Source organism: Corvus hawaiiensis, chromosome 30, assembly GCF_020740725.1.
Source record: "Corvus hawaiiensis isolate bCorHaw1 chromosome 30, bCorHaw1.pri.cur, whole genome shotgun sequence".
Classification (NCBI taxonomy): domain Eukaryota; kingdom Metazoa; phylum Chordata; class Aves; order Passeriformes; family Corvidae; genus Corvus; species Corvus hawaiiensis.
Window position 1 is genome coordinate 19,385,278 of NC_063242.1, and position 15,238 is coordinate 19,400,515.

Genomic DNA, 15,238 nt, shown 5'->3' on the forward strand with positions numbered 1-15,238 from the left:
TGCACTGCTTTTGGTTTTATTTTAAATTTTTAAGATACTCTGCACTGTTTTTATTGTACACTGCTTGTAGCACCACAACTTTGAGTGGCACATGCAAAGTTTATTTTCCTATTTTTTGGTTAAAATCTTACAGGTTTTGAAAAAATCCAGAATGTATAATGAAGCAACATTTAAATATGTAAATGCCTTAGCTTATGTCTTTTCATTTTTCTCTGAAATGTACAACTTAGCTTTCTTATTGTTTTAAGGAAAATATCTTAGTTGTTCCAGCAGACACCTACAGTTACAAAATTCTTGACAAAAAGACAGTGGACAAGTCATTTGATTTTATCAGCCAATGTGGAGGAAACAGTTTTTATCTTGAGTAAGCATCACTTTCTGAAAAACTGAACATTGACAATAAACTGGGAATAATCTTACTTTTACTCTGTATTAAAGAGCTGTCTTAAATCCCTATAATTATGCTACAATAAAATGCTTTTCATGGCTTATGCTGGCCCATTAAATTTCCATGAGTCATTTTTCCATGACTTCCTATTGCAAATGCAATGTAAAGGTAGAGCTCTATTGCTCACAGTACAAAAGAGGAAAATCTGTGTCATCTTCCTGTCTTTGGTATTTCCATCTTTGGTATTTGGATTTTGCTTGGCATGTCTGAACTGATACAACTAATATGCATGCACTTGCTATGAAAACAATCTCTTACCTGCATGTTCAAAGCCATTCACTCCTAATTTACTTAAAGTCTATCCTTGCATGTGTGCTGATGCCATCCTTACGTCAAACTGTTTGAAAGACAGAACCCTAATTTACTGAACCACTGCAAAGCACTCTCACAACAATTCCTGAGTGCCAGCACTTACATGATTTGTATTTCAATTTAAATAGCCCAGAACGATCATCAGCCTTCTGTAAGGACTCTGTAAGGTCACTGGTGGCTTTTTACAACAACGGAGCCCTGCCATGTGATTGCCACAGCGCAGGTGCCACGAGCCCTACGTGCAGCCCCCTGGGAGGGCAGTGTGTGTGCAGACCCAACGTCATCGGTCGCCGGTGCAGCCGATGCCAGACCGGCTACTATGGATTCCCATTTTGCAAGTGTAAGTACATCCTTGCACTCCTTCAGCTCCTGACCCAACCACCTAGTTAATCATCTGCATTTACTGCAGATGTTCTGCAGCCTGACTTTTCTCTGTAGAGCCTGATCCTGTGAGAGGCTGGTCAAGCCGTTTTAACTTCACCATAGCATAGCTTTCGGTTTAAGGCAGAAGAAATCCCATTCCCCTAAAGCACACCTAGTTCATGGTGTGCCTTTGCATGTGTTGTCTGATCAGGTATAGTAGGCTTTCAGCTAAACTGGTTAAAATCCATATTGCCACTACTTCAGTGAAATGGATTTTTTCTGCACTGACTGCTGAATAGTTTCCAATTTGTTAATGTTTAATCCCGTTTTACACCTTCAAGCTTTTCCATAGATAATCAGAGACACAGCATTCCTAATTCGTAATATTCTGATGTTAATAGTACCAACAGATCTGTAGATTTCACCAACAATCTTCAGCTGCCTTCCTAGATACTATACTTGATGTTTATAAACACCGCTTTACAAAAGTGGTGCCCTTGACGCCAAAACTACTTTTTTAATCCTTGTCAGTTTTAGCAAGGGATAAACAATGTCTGTGGTGAAGTTAAGCAACCAATCCGTGGAAAAGAGCCAAGCACTAAACCTGCTCTTTGAAACTATTGTTGCAGTCAGATAGTTGGTTTCTATGACCCTGAACTTTAAACTAGTGAGAGAAAATAGTCATGTCTTCTATACATAAAGGTTGTGTATATTTGTTGCATATTCAATAAGAGTTGATTGTTGTAAGATGAGATGTGAATTATTTGTAGAACAATTTCTTTGATCTAGTATGCAACTGCGGGCAGCGTCTTTGTGATGACATGACTGGTAAATGCATTTGCCCTCCACGAACTGTGAAGCCAAAATGTGAAGTGTGTGAGAAATATTACTTTGGCTATCATCCCCTTGCTGGCTGCAAGAGCTGTAACTGCTCAGAAAAAGGAGTTGTTGATGTGGCAAGCCCAGAATGTGATAAAACCAGTGGGCAATGCAAGTAAGTTTGGGTTATGTGCGTTATAAACAATGCATGAAGAGTTTGCTTCAAAGCTCTTTTCAGGTGTTTGGAGAGGGTATGGGAAATTTAGGGCATTCAGTCTTCATTGTGAGCAAAGTGGATTTTATCCATTGTGAACAGTTGCAAACTAACCCAAGCTTTGTGGACGACTGAGTTCCCTGTAATTATTCATATGCTCGCAATTCCCCATTTTTCTGTTAGCAGGTGCTTGCCTTGAGTAATGCACAGGCATATTTTCCAGCTGTAAATTTTCTTCCAGCTCTGCTTACCTGTATTCAACATCCATATTTTACACCTTGGTCTACAGAGAGAGTAGTTCTGCACTGCAAGCACTGAACAGCTGTAGAAGTCTAATTCTATTGTGAGCATTTTTATCCTTCAAAGTCAAATCCATTCCTAGTCAGTTCTATGGCCATTTAAAATGTCACACTATGCAAAATCTGAGAACAATACTAATTTGCTGCTTTTTCTCTGTGGAAATCATAAAGTTGTGTCATAGCCATGCAATCCCTTCAAATATCCACCTGCCTGTTGTTTTATTTTCCCTTCCTTGCTCCATTCCTATCTCCCTTACTGACTCTCCTCTGTATTTGTTGATAAAGATGCAAACCGGGAATAAAAGGACGTCGGTGTGATCAGTGTGCTCCTGGAAGTTATGGTTTCCCTAACTGTGTGCCATGTAGCTGTAACAGAGATGGAACAGAACCAGGTGTTTGCGATCCCCAGACAGGAATTTGTCTGTGCAAGGTCAGATAAATCAAATTACTTCTGCATTCACAAGCATTGTTTGCATGTCAGTGACTATTTCATATATAATGGGGTGAATAAAGTGAGTTTATAATTTAAGTTTTCAGTAAAAATTAAATGCAGCTGTACAAAGCCATCACACGTTGCAGTATGTGTATGGATTATCATGATAGCATTAAATACCATTTTTAATGGCTTCAGTATCTGTCAGTTGTACAGGTGGTCTTAGGTTTTGCAGGATGTTAGAGAGCTGCAGAGTAGATGTCCACTGATTCACTGAAGCAGTCTGTATCCTGCACATATCCGCTTTATCCATCTGTATCTTGCCTTTTGGATGTTAACCAAGTCCCATGCTTTTTTTAGCCATATTATGTCGGTTGACATTTTACCACATCATTATAGCTACGAAATCTTCTTTTGTTCTGATCTGCATAATTAAATGTGATAAATTTGAACTTTCACAAGTGACCTTTTATATTGTGGGTTTGCAAAAGCCAGCAGGAGGGTTTTGGCGAGGAAGTTACCAGCTGTCTCTGACTAATATTTATTACTCAGTGGCTCACATTGTAAACTAGAAAGACAGCTCATAAGATAGCCTCCAAGTCAGTTTTATTTGCATTTGGAATACAGTCTATCCAGACAATCACACATTTGTTTCTATACATTTAAATAAACATTCTTTCATAAGGTTTGTTTCATGTGCAGGAAGTTTTGGGGACCTCAGCAAAGCAAAAAGAAAAGCACTGAATTTTCTTTGAACTCTGCCTTAACAGGAAAATGTTGAAGGTGCAGCATGTGACACTTGCCGACCAGGATCTTTTTATCTGGATGTTTCCAACCCCAGGGGATGCACACCTTGCTTTTGTTTTGGGGCAACCAGCAACTGTCGCAGCACGGATCGTCGTAGAACCAAGGTGTACCAAAGATTTTTTTCTTCTCTATCATGAACTTACACTTGTTCCATTAAGGAAATTCCAGATTTCTTCCAGAGTTGAAAATATATTTTATTAGTTTCTAAGGATGAGAAATATTCTCCAAGCAATTCTCCGGGTGAAGATTTAGTGCAACCTTCTTAAGATTAGGTGTAGTCTGAAAGTGCCATTCAGCAGAAATGGCCCTTTTCACCTGTTTGTTAACAAGTCACTAGTTGGACTGAAGTTGAGTGGGCCTTTATCTCGCTAGCTTTATCTTCAAACTCTGTGTCAGTGATCTCCTTCAAGATGCTTTGATAAGCACATAGCATTTTACATGTCTATGTTATAGATGCATTCTTAAGAATTGTGACAGATTCTACAGAGATTGTAAAAATAGTCTTTCTTCCCTCCCTATAAGAGACATGACATCAAGTGTGATGATGATAAAGATTTTTAGTAGCATAAATGAACAGTAAAATGGCTGAAGACTGAAAAAAAGGTGAGAGAAAGGACAGGAAAAGAGAAGAGAGCTAGAATGGTGGATGAGGAGTTTAGTTAAGGTTTAGACATGGACTATATGCAATCCAGACTGTGCCCTTTACTGTTTAAAAGCAAAAGGTAAAAATGTGGCCTAAGTGAAATCAGTAGAAAACTTCCTCTAGGCATTACTTGTTCTCACCAAAAACTTTTTATGAGAACACGTCTTTTTGTTTTATTGCCCTGGCCAGTCAAGGGCAACACACCAGAATCCAGAACTGTTCTGATACATACACATTATGCTCTCTTTCCTCCAGCATGATGATAAATTAAAAGAGGCGTGATCTTTCATGAAACAGCAGCCATAGACATAAAATGTGCATTAAAGAGCCAGAATATTAGGCTACATTGCCTGTCACTCCAAAATGTCATGCCATGTCCCCTCCCTAACTGTTAACCTGATCCAAACTGTCTTTTAGGTTAGTGCCTTGGGTTTGATTTTGGAATGGAGTTAAAAAAGCATCTCCAAATTATATCCTTGGGTTTGTGTGCACAATTCCTAGTCACCTCCAAAAGGCTATGTCTTCATGTGGGTGAAGATAGAATATAGTTTCCAGGTGACAAACCAAATGCCTGCATCCCAAGTAGCTCTGGCACATCTTTACATTTACACTCTCTTTGAGGTCCATGCATTGTGTGAAGATTTACGCTGGCTGTGAAGGGATTGGATGTCATGGTCAGGGAATTACAGAGGCTAAACAATTTCTTCTCATTGCTTGGTGCTGGTAAAGCTTAATAAAGGATGAAACAAAGTTTTATTTCCTTTATGTATTTTTCATTAGTTTGTGGACATGAGGAACTGGCACTTGGAGGCAGTAGATGAAAATATTGAGATTCCAGTCACTTTCAATCCAGTCAGTAGTAGTGTGGTGGCTGATGTTCAAGAATTGCCTGCTTCTGTGCAGAATTTGTACTGGAAAGCACCACCATCCTACCTAGGAGAGAAGGTAAATGCCACCTAACTCATCTGTTTTAGTAACATGTAATCATTTTTTTGCCAACATTGATAAAGAGTCTCACTGTTTTTCTTAGATAAGTTTCTCTCTCTTCCCTTGTCTTTCTTACCTGTTATGCCAGGAACCACAACATTTTGCTTCCGAGTACAGTGTTGCAATCAGCCAATAACACAGAATTAATTCATGTTGCTTGGTGCCAGAGAGGTCTTTATGTGAACAGCATGATCAAGAGCTCAATGGCTCAAATGGCTCAAGGAGCTGGTACCTTTAGCTGCTCTGAAACCCAGAACACAGGGGACTTGTCAATCCTTTGGATTCTCTAGAGTATGCCCTGGGCAGATTTCCAAAAGAGTAAAAGGTGATTATGTGCTCAGTGGCACACAAAAACCCGCAACCTTTTGCTTTTGATACATTGCTTGGGAAAAGCATCAACTGGTTTTCTAGTCTTTGCGTTCTTTGGACTGCTTGCTGCTCTCTCGACTCATGCATAGGAGCAGTTTCCTGCTCATGGTTAATACCATCAGCATCTCAGCCTGAGAATCACACTGACCAGGGGACTTGGACGATGGTGACTCCAGGCCCAGAGGCCCCCTCTTTGGAACTCTGACAGTGCCAGTACTTACCAGCCAGTTGCAGGACACACAGGCTTTTCAGATGCAATCCTGCTGAGACACAAGAGAAAACAAATGGTGTAGACACCAAGGCATGAAAGATGGTACAATTTTTTAAGTTTCTCCTAGTCCTCATTTTAAAGACTAGAGCAGTATTTTTCCTCCTGCTCTCCTATGTATCTCAGGTGAACAGCACATTTAGTTGGGGTGCTTTTTGTCAATGTTATAAAGGTTCTTGTTTCAGAGACTACAAATTATTTTTTGAAGAAATTTCATGTTAAAGCATACGTTATCACCTGCAGTGTTAAAACAAAGGTCCTTTTGTTGTTCCATAACAAGATATAAAGCAGGCAATAACCCTTTTTAAACACAGCTATTAAGATCAGTGCTATGAGTTTTATGTTGCATGTCACAGTATCTACCTAGTCCTGCCACAACTTGCTTTCATTTACAGTGACAGCACTGCAAATAAAATAGTTCTAATTTGGGTCCTGCTTTTGCTGTATGCTGTGTGTGAGTGTATATTTTAGCACAGGCAATACTGCAGTAATGAATGTCCCACCAAAATGCTATCTAGCTGTGAGTTTACAAGTTCATAAATTTACCGATTATTCACGTTATTGTGTTTTTAAAATGTCAGGGTTTGGTCTGCTTCCAGTGATAGCATCTCTTTTGGAAAATATGAACAAGATCGCTTCAGCTATTTTTCATTATGATGAGGGTATAAATACTGTTTTCCATGATCTGAAACCTTTTAACTGGTTCCACTGGAACATTTATATTTAGTGGAGTGCATTTTCTTTCCTCTCTCTGTCTTTTGTTTGCAAAGTTTAAAGGGAACCAAATGTAAGATGTATAGCAGTACAGAAACTAAGAGTAATTGAGAAATTCAAATCATGTTGTCCCCATTTTTTTAATGTTTTAACGTTCTATTTAATAGACCACTCTTGACGTTAGAAAATAAATACATACAGAATACAGAGGTTAGTTTGTAACATCAATCTTGTCCTACAAAAAAAAAACCACATTGAAAAACAAGTAATTTAACAGCCTCTCAAATGGTGCAGTTCTGAAACATGTTAACAGGAAATCAACTCTAATTTGAATTTTCTTTTGTTTTTGTAAAAGAATTTATTTATACAGGGTGGTTTGATTGTGCTGGCAAACTATAACCAATGTTCCAAATGATGCTTTTGGAAATGCAGTTGGCTAAGGAAAATAGCATTAATTATGGACCTGTGATCCAAAGAACAAATTTAGTATTGAGATGTCAGTATTTTGTTTGTAATTCATCAGAGATATGGAAAGGGGAGATTGAAGGTGGTGCTTACCTGTAGAACAGCAGAACCTGACAAAGCAGTTCTTCCATGGCAAAACCAAGGGTAAGATGTAAGGGCAAATGCCAAGAGGTGCAAACCAAAATAGGATATCCATGGCAAAATGCCTGATTTCACTTAGTACCCACAAACCTTCCCTCAAGTCTCTTCTTGGAACAAAATCTAGGCTGTGCCTGGAGCTTCCTTTGCTCCCAGTGTTTTGTACTGAGTCACTCACACGGCACCCAGGGAAGTGCTGTGTTTGTTGGGTGGTTCAAACACACTTGCCTGTGTTTGTTCTGGGCAGCAGCCCTCTGTTGGGTTGGGTTTGAGGCTGCCTGTGGTCACCTCTAGTTGAGCCAAAAGAAGTGTGGTTTCAGCTCAGCCTGCAGCTACAGTCTACTTATAGCAGAGCCAATACCAGTAGAAATCCTGTCCTGAAAGTGGAGCAAACATTTCCTGATTGTGTTCATGTTTTTAGTAAGTTTAGAAAATGCTGGCCCCTGAAACCCACCGTTAAACATGCTTAGTCTGACTTCTTTTTATCCATGGCTATTTGTTAGGTTTACCACCACTTTCACTGTCAGTCTTATGTCTGCTCTTGATGCAAATCTGTTCTGTACAGTCAGGGGAAGACTGTTCATGTGGACATGTGATTTCTCCATGACACAGGTGGTGTGAACCCAAGTATGAAAAAACCCCATGATGCAGGTAACCTTTCAGAGAACAGTATCTGCTCAAAAAGTTGTATCAGATACGCACAGTAAACAAAATAGAAAGTAATTTCTTACAAACAACAGTATTTTCATATTTTTTCTAAAGAACAAAGAGCAAGTGTGAGTGCTGGAAGATGAGATAAACTGGAATACAAATTCATATTATTATCAAGCAATAGTGCAGTAAAGTATCTCTGGTCTTGTGCATTTTGTTACAGCTTTCTTCATATGGTGGCTTCCTAAGTTACCAACTGAAATCTTTTGGCTTACCTAGTGAGGGCATGGTTCTTCTGGATAAGAAACCTGATATACGACTAACAGTAAGCTTTGAAATACTATTTTTTCTTATAAGCAACACGAATACTATGATTTTTTATGTTACTTAACAACTATGGCTAATTTTGCTCTTATAGTGTACTTAACTATTACAACTGGCTGTGTTTTTATAGAAGTGCTTTTGCTGCATTTTCCTCAAAGCCAGCAACACATCTGTTGCTGTTGCCAAAGTAACATATTGTTAAGCATAACTGATTTGAGCAAGTAAAAAGATAAAACAGGATTTTCTCTGTAGAATATGCCCGTGGAAAAAAAACCTAATTAATGCATTGCACACTTGTCAACAAGTATGGCCTCATCTCTGCAAAAGATGCCCTGGATTTCATGTGTAATTAATCTCATTTTCTGTGAGAATTTTCTTCGGCATAAAACTAAGCATAATTGTAGGGCTTCAAGGGACCGAAATAAAAAAGCAATTTAGGTTAACAGTTAATTTAACCACTTTAGGGCCAAAATTGAAATCCTTAACTGTTAGTTGAAATTCTCAAGGGGGAGTTTTGTTTCCTCAGACCGTCAGAAGTACTAATTCAATTTTCTAGGATTCTTACTGGGAAGCATACCTCATAAACTACTAGTAATACCCATAGTTGCTGGTGCACCAGGATGCAAAGGAGAGTGTTTCAAAATGCAAAACCACTTTTATTCTAAAGTAATAACTAATTCCTGTGAAAATTGATCATCATTAATTTGATTCTCTTGGTGCTTTACTTGAAAACAATGTTGTTAATAGGCAAAAGCAGTGAAAACTTTGCTGGCACTAGACCACTTTCCTGAGAAAAAGGTACAGTTTTCCTAGTATTACTTAGTTTTAATCCCCCAAAGAAAAGGATTAGTGTGCTTCACCAAATTTTATTGCATCTGAACACTTTCCCATAACAAGCAGTGAAACAGCAATGTTATATCCTCTTTCTCACATAGGGCCATCAAATGGAAGTTGTTTACATGGATCCCAACAACCCACTGCCTGATCGCCAATATTATGGCCGAGTGCAGCTGGTTGAGGTAAGAACTGAAAAGGGAATGGCCTTCTCTTTTCTTCCCAGAGTCACATAGAAATACACACATGCAGAATATGTGCTGAGATACCAAATACTTGGTAACAGTGATGAGTACAAACTTAAACACTGTAGACCTTAAATACAAAGAACATTTTTTATCTCTCTGTACTGCCACATTGAACCTGGGTTCTGGTTCATGACACCTAATTTTAGCACCTCTGAGTTAGGCATCTTGTCCAATACAGCCCTTAGCACTCCCTCCAGGGCCTGTGGAGTAATAGTGAATCAGTCCTCAATAGAAGGTGATTCATTGCAGCTGCAGACTGTACTTAATAGGGATGGAATGAATTGTTACCTGTTTTCCTTGGTGTCTAGGTACCTAGTTTAGAATGGGGTGCCCAACATTCAGATAGGTGAATTTAGCAGGGGTTGTTCCTACAGTAAATCTGTGCTCAGAAGGTCAATCTGGGTTATTTGTTTCATATGCAGGCAAAAAAGATGTTTCTTCAAGCCAAATTCAGTTTTCAACAATGCTGTGTTTATTAGCAGCAAGAAAGCATGTGAAGGCAGCCCTGAAAGACTGGGTTTCTAGGACTTCACTTTCTGTTAAAAATAAAAGCATTTTCCTTCACCCTTTTATGGCTCAGTGGGTGATATCTAAAAGAGATTTGGATGACTGAAGAAGAACCTACAGGCTTCTTCACTTTTCAGTACCTCAAAGCCATACTTACCTTGCACAGTAAAAGCTACATCCCTTTCTTTATGCTCATTATTCTTTTTTCCACCCATCCTGTGTCTATTCTCCTGGAGTGTCTTTCACCCCACACCAACTGGCACTAGACGAGTCTGTTCCATGGGTGCTTTCTCCCTTCTTCTGTCCTCTGGTCTCGTTTGAAGCTACTCTTTTTAAGACTGCAGCACTGTGCTCGTTTTGTACCGTCAACGTGCAGGGCAACTTCAGGCACGCCGGCAGCAGTACCCTGGTGTCCCGAGAAGAGCTGATGATGATCCTGTCGGCGCTGGATGGTTTGCACGTCCGGGCCCTTTACTTCACGGAGACCCAGCGCCTGACGCTGGGCGAGGTCGGGCTGGAGGAAGCCAGCAGCGAGGGCAGCGGCAGCGTGGCGCAGAGCGTGGAGATGTGCTCCTGCCCTCCGCAGTACGCCGGGGACTCGTGCCAGGTAGGAAACGTTCGCCTCCAGACTGTGCCAGTATCTTTTGCCTACAGCTATACATGCTGGGTTAGTTAGAGGAACAGGATGGTTATTAAAGTAATTAAATGTGCTCCTTGTAAGCCTGTGCAACTTCAATGGCTGAAGTGCTTTCACCATCTAAGAAGCACTGTAGGGTTATTCTACTCATGATTGCTTTTATGGAGCTGCGAATGTCATTTTGCATGTGTAAGGCACTGTAATGAGGAATTCTTCTGTGATGCCCTCTGAGAGGCTGAGTAATCTCTTAGTTTAATGGGTAGAAGGTCAGAATTTACTTACTCAAAGTCTGTGAGACCATACACAGTAGAGAAGATTCTCGGTGTTTCTTATTTTAGCAGGATCCAAGGGAAGTAGCCCGAATCCAGATAATTCAGGATACTACTTATATAGAAAAACCTGTGAAATCTGAAATTAACATGCAAAAAATATTTGGAGATATGTTTATGAAAAGTAGTGTAGGCTGTGCAAAATAATACTGTTAGATGAAAACTGGCAATACAGCAGTATATCCTGTCCCTGATGCAGTTCCTGTAGCTGTAATTCTTTTGGTTGTCACTTTGCTTAGCTTAGAGCTTGGCTGTTGCCATATGTAAGCACCCAGTGCAGCAGAATAAAGCACCAGAGAGATAAGCAGTGTACAAAGTGCACAAAGTATGAGGAATTACTCTCAGAGAATGGTTGAGCGTTACCATAAAGTAGCAATTGCTGTACTAACCTTGCAAAAGGTTTTTGAATTGAGAATGAATGAATAATATCTAGGCTGGAGCAGCTGCAGAGGGACTGAACAAAAATATGTATGGCTGGCTTACATTTCATGTGCGCATCCACTGCTCAGGACAGCTAATTCATCATCTGCAGAATAACCATTCTGGAAATATTTTTGATTATTTCACACTTCTGTTCCTCTGTGCCACACACAAATTGATGAGCACTGACTGAAAATTCTACTGCCATCCCATTGCTTTCAACATACTGCCTTGGTTAAACTAAGTTTAACAGGTTTTTTTATGAAACCTGGTATATAATAAATAATATATATAATATATATAATATATATAATATAATAAATAAAAAGCCAAAGGAAGTGATCAAGACATTCACAGGGTAGTTCATAAGCCCCGTATGTTTATGCAGCATTACTCAGGCAGTGATTTACTGCTGTAATCACCGAGCTCTGTCTGGCTGCCGTAGGTGGGGAGGAGGTGATGCCTGCCACACCCCGACTTAGGTATATATTGAGCTACAGGAACTGTGGGGTTACTTGTTAACCTCAGGAACAGTACTGTGTGCTGAGCGACTTGACTCACGCATAAAGTTTAAAGGTGGGGCCCATCACAGCACAGAACCTCATTAATCTGAGTCAGAAGCTGGAGAAGAAGGGGGCGTAATAAGAGAAGGAACGGTGAGCACCGAAGGGAGAGCAGCGAATGTTCACAGAGGAGCCAAAGTGAAATGATGGCCCAAGCACAGCGGCCAAGAAATGTAGGATGGCTGCTTGTCACTTTAGTGTCCCTTGGGTGTTGTTTAGCACAAGATATGCAGCAGAGGCTCTCCTATCCCCACCTTCAGGAGAGGAGCCAGTGGCAACAAGTTCAAATGGATTTTTATCCAAGAGAGGTAATTTGCTCATTTTTTCTTCCTCGCTTGCTTCCTTCTTTCACTTTGTTTTTAAATGAACTAATTTGGTAACAACTTATGCATTACTTTATATAGAAGTAATGAGAATATTAATCTAATGTCTCAAAGTACTTTACTAACGAAAGTGTGTACAAGAGGTTTCTTTTAAATTGCTGTTTACTTGAAAATAATGATCCTAAAAAGCACTTGAAAGTGCCTAGAGCTTTATCTTCATGTGGAATAAATCTATCATTTGTGTGGAATCACAAATGCTGCTTCAAAAATAAAGTGCCCACGTACTCCAAATGTATCATTTTAAAGACAGCATAAATAGAAAAACAGAAGGCTGTACAGATTTTTTTTCCAAATGCAATTAGATGTATTTTTAAAATTTGTGATTTATTTTTCTCTCCAAAAGGAGACTTTAAGCAAATAAAATTTAGATGCATTAGAGCATATATTTTACTTAGTCATGCTATTTAATGTATTTCAGGCCCTGGTTTCTTCTGAAGCTGTGTATATTGGCTCCCTGTTATTCAGGGGAAATATTCACCCTTTAAAAAATGTATCTGAAAAACTTCAGCTAAATTTAGTCCTTGCTCACAGTGAAGTCAGTATGCAAAGCTGTTGATGGTATTAGTATTCTGCATACTTTTTTTTTTTCTTTCTATTATCCTACCTGTAGAGAAAAGGCAAAGGTACCAGTAGCGATTGTTATTTCAACAGCAGTAACTCAGTATTCCATCTGGGATCTGCCTTGTGAAAGATGAATATTTTTTTCCCTCTGATAGTTCTGTCATTGAAAAACTCTGGTTCATCCTGCCTCTGCATAAATACTTATACCTCCAACCACTGGAATGTGATTTGTGACACCATCCCACAGACCCTTTGTTCTTCAGATTGGTCCCATCAGTCTTGGTGGTGTACTTACTATGAGAAAAGATTTATGGCTTTAGAGTTCAACTGTCTCCTGTTTTCTGCATGTTGTTGGGGCCAGCCCCTGCCCGTGAGGCAGAGGCAAGGCATAGGCGCAGCTCACAAGAACATTGCTGGCGGCAGGAACCTGGGAGGTGCTGCCTTCGTGGGGAGCACAGCTTTCTTCCTGCTTCTGTACAGCCTCTGATCTTCCTTGCACCACACCAGCTTAGTTCCTAGGGAAAAAGTGCTGCAGAATGGAAAGGATAGACTTATATCCAGTCATTTTTAGTGCGGTTGGTGCACCAGGAGTATGCCAGAAGGTGGGTGTGAATTTTTGATCTGTATGCAGGAGGGCTTCATGCCCAGGAGGAATTCCTTGTGCTTTCCCTGCCCATGCCAAGCAAGAACCTGGTTTTAACGTATTAGTTACTACCTCCCTGCTGTAAGCAAACAAACTTGATGTATCTTGCTTCATTCATAAGGTCCCTCTGGTTCAGCTCCCTGTTTAAATCCAACTGTGATCTGACAGGCTGTGCTCCTGCTCCTGTACCCTCAATAGTTGGAACATTCTTCTCATGCTTCCTCGGGCTCCAGGGCAAGCCTGTACTTAGAAATGAGACCACTGTATGTTTTGTTACATCACCCAGCTTTGTCTAGGTGTGGCTTTAGCTCTTGGTAGACTAAACTGTGGAAGTCGTGATGAATGTATGTAAAAGGTATCCAGAATTATTTCCCAGGAATACACTGTAGTGAAATTAATATCAAGATATAACCACTAATTAGTAAGTGAGATTTCCAGATGTTCTTCTTTAGATTCACACTACAGTGTTCTCATACTCAAATATTTTTCTGTGGTTTAGAAATCATATTCTACACCTTTGTAGATAGACAGAGGAAATGTGTTTTGCTCTGAGGTTAGGGCCAATTTATTGATTGAATCATTACTACCAAAGTGTCTAAAGCACAGGGTTCAGATGAAATTTGTTCATCTCCATTCATTGCAATTTAATGCATTAAAAAACTTAAACAACATTATGAGCTTAGGAGAGCCTGGAGGGAAATGTACACCTTCACTACTCCTTGGAAATGGACAACGCTTTCAAAATACACTTTCGTCACATGTAAAACTTTCTACCAATGCTCACCAATTTTTTTCTTTCTGCTTGCTGTCCAGGAGTGCAGCATTGGATTTTATCGTGAGAATAAGGGATTATTTGCTGGACGCTGTGTGCCCTGCAGCTGCAATGGAAATTCAAAGAGATGTCAAGATGGTACTGGAAAATGTATTGTAAGTAATTAGTGACATTCAATAAATTAATGGGAGGAAAAGGAGAAAAAAACCATACTGTGGTTGTTAAATTCCAAGCAACTAAGAATAATCCTTGTATGCCTCATTCATAACAATTTTATATTGTTAATGAGCATAATATGCATACACTTAAATGTACATTTAATGTAACTGTGGGTGATTGGAATAATTTTGTGTCCTTGTCTTCGTTTTTTCTTTCCCCTGTAATTTTTGTTAGCTCCTGGTACAAAGAAGTCACCAAACATGTACATAAGGAAATGTTTGTAGTTATTTATAATAAATATGGGTCTTATCCTGGCATCTGCAGTCCTGAGCTTTTTACAAATATTTATATGATGCTGACAAACAGCACATTCATGCATAGTATAGTCTTTGCAGAATCTCTTGTTTAAATCAGCTTCAGTGCATCTCCACTAATCTTAGTGTACAGCTAGGTGGGTTAAAAAATATTGACTTCAATAAGATGAAATAAAAGTAATAGAAGTTAGATTAATTAGAAAATTTCAGCTGTTTCAGATTTTGCTCCCTGGCACTCTCTATTAAACCCAAAGCAGCCCCATGGGAGTGGATCAGCCCTCAGTAATGGAAGTGTGACACTTGGCTGACTGTGCTTCTCCGGTTTATATCCATGATGCTTCTTTGAATAGTTTGTCTTGAAAAATTCCCCCTTAAAAACTTTTGACTAATTTTTCATGTGCTGTGTAAACAAGAACGTTGCCAACATCTTTCATGGTCTGACTTTTCTGTTACTTCTTCCTTGTTCGCAGTGCATCCATTGTGCCTGCGGTGCATTCCTGTGCATTATGTCATCCTCCCCGACTTCGTTTCAACCAACCATGTTGCTTTAATGGAAACTATAAACCAATTCAGCACATTCTGGGAGATGACTTACAGGCTGCTGCTTCGGAGGG

At 39.6% G+C, this 15,238-nt stretch overlaps 1 protein-coding gene and 1 long non-coding RNA gene across 4 annotated transcripts in view; one reads left to right on the forward strand and one right to left on the reverse strand.

Annotated features, from left to right (window-relative positions):
• Positions 1 to 15,238, forward strand: part of LAMA3 (laminin subunit alpha 3) — a 111,255-nt gene that overhangs the window by 61,260 nt on the left and 34,757 nt on the right. For both annotated transcript variants that reach the window (XM_048289411.1, XM_048289413.1), the window contains exons 31-40: positions 249 to 364; positions 889 to 1,100; positions 1,913 to 2,117; positions 2,741 to 2,885; positions 3,659 to 3,799; positions 5,119 to 5,283; positions 8,154 to 8,255; positions 9,190 to 9,273; positions 10,220 to 10,450; positions 14,193 to 14,306. In XM_048289411.1, the coding sequence (XP_048145368.1) occupies positions 249 to 364; positions 889 to 1,100; positions 1,913 to 2,117; positions 2,741 to 2,885; positions 3,659 to 3,799; positions 5,119 to 5,283; positions 8,154 to 8,255; positions 9,190 to 9,273; positions 10,220 to 10,450; positions 14,193 to 14,306 (1,515 nt within the window). The remainder of the gene's footprint in view (positions 1 to 248; positions 365 to 888; positions 1,101 to 1,912; positions 2,118 to 2,740; positions 2,886 to 3,658; positions 3,800 to 5,118; positions 5,284 to 8,153; positions 8,256 to 9,189; positions 9,274 to 10,219; positions 10,451 to 14,192; positions 14,307 to 15,238) is intronic.
• Positions 3,799 to 7,501, reverse strand: LOC125318541. Of its 2 annotated transcripts, XR_007200415.1 has the most exons (4): positions 7,235 to 7,501; positions 6,876 to 6,911; positions 5,916 to 5,954; positions 3,799 to 5,271 (listed from the first exon to the last, which is right to left on the reverse strand). It is a non-coding gene; the product is annotated as an uncharacterized LOC125318541 (long non-coding RNA). The 2 variants fall into 2 exon arrangements; XR_007200416.1 differs by lacking the exon at positions 6,876 to 6,911.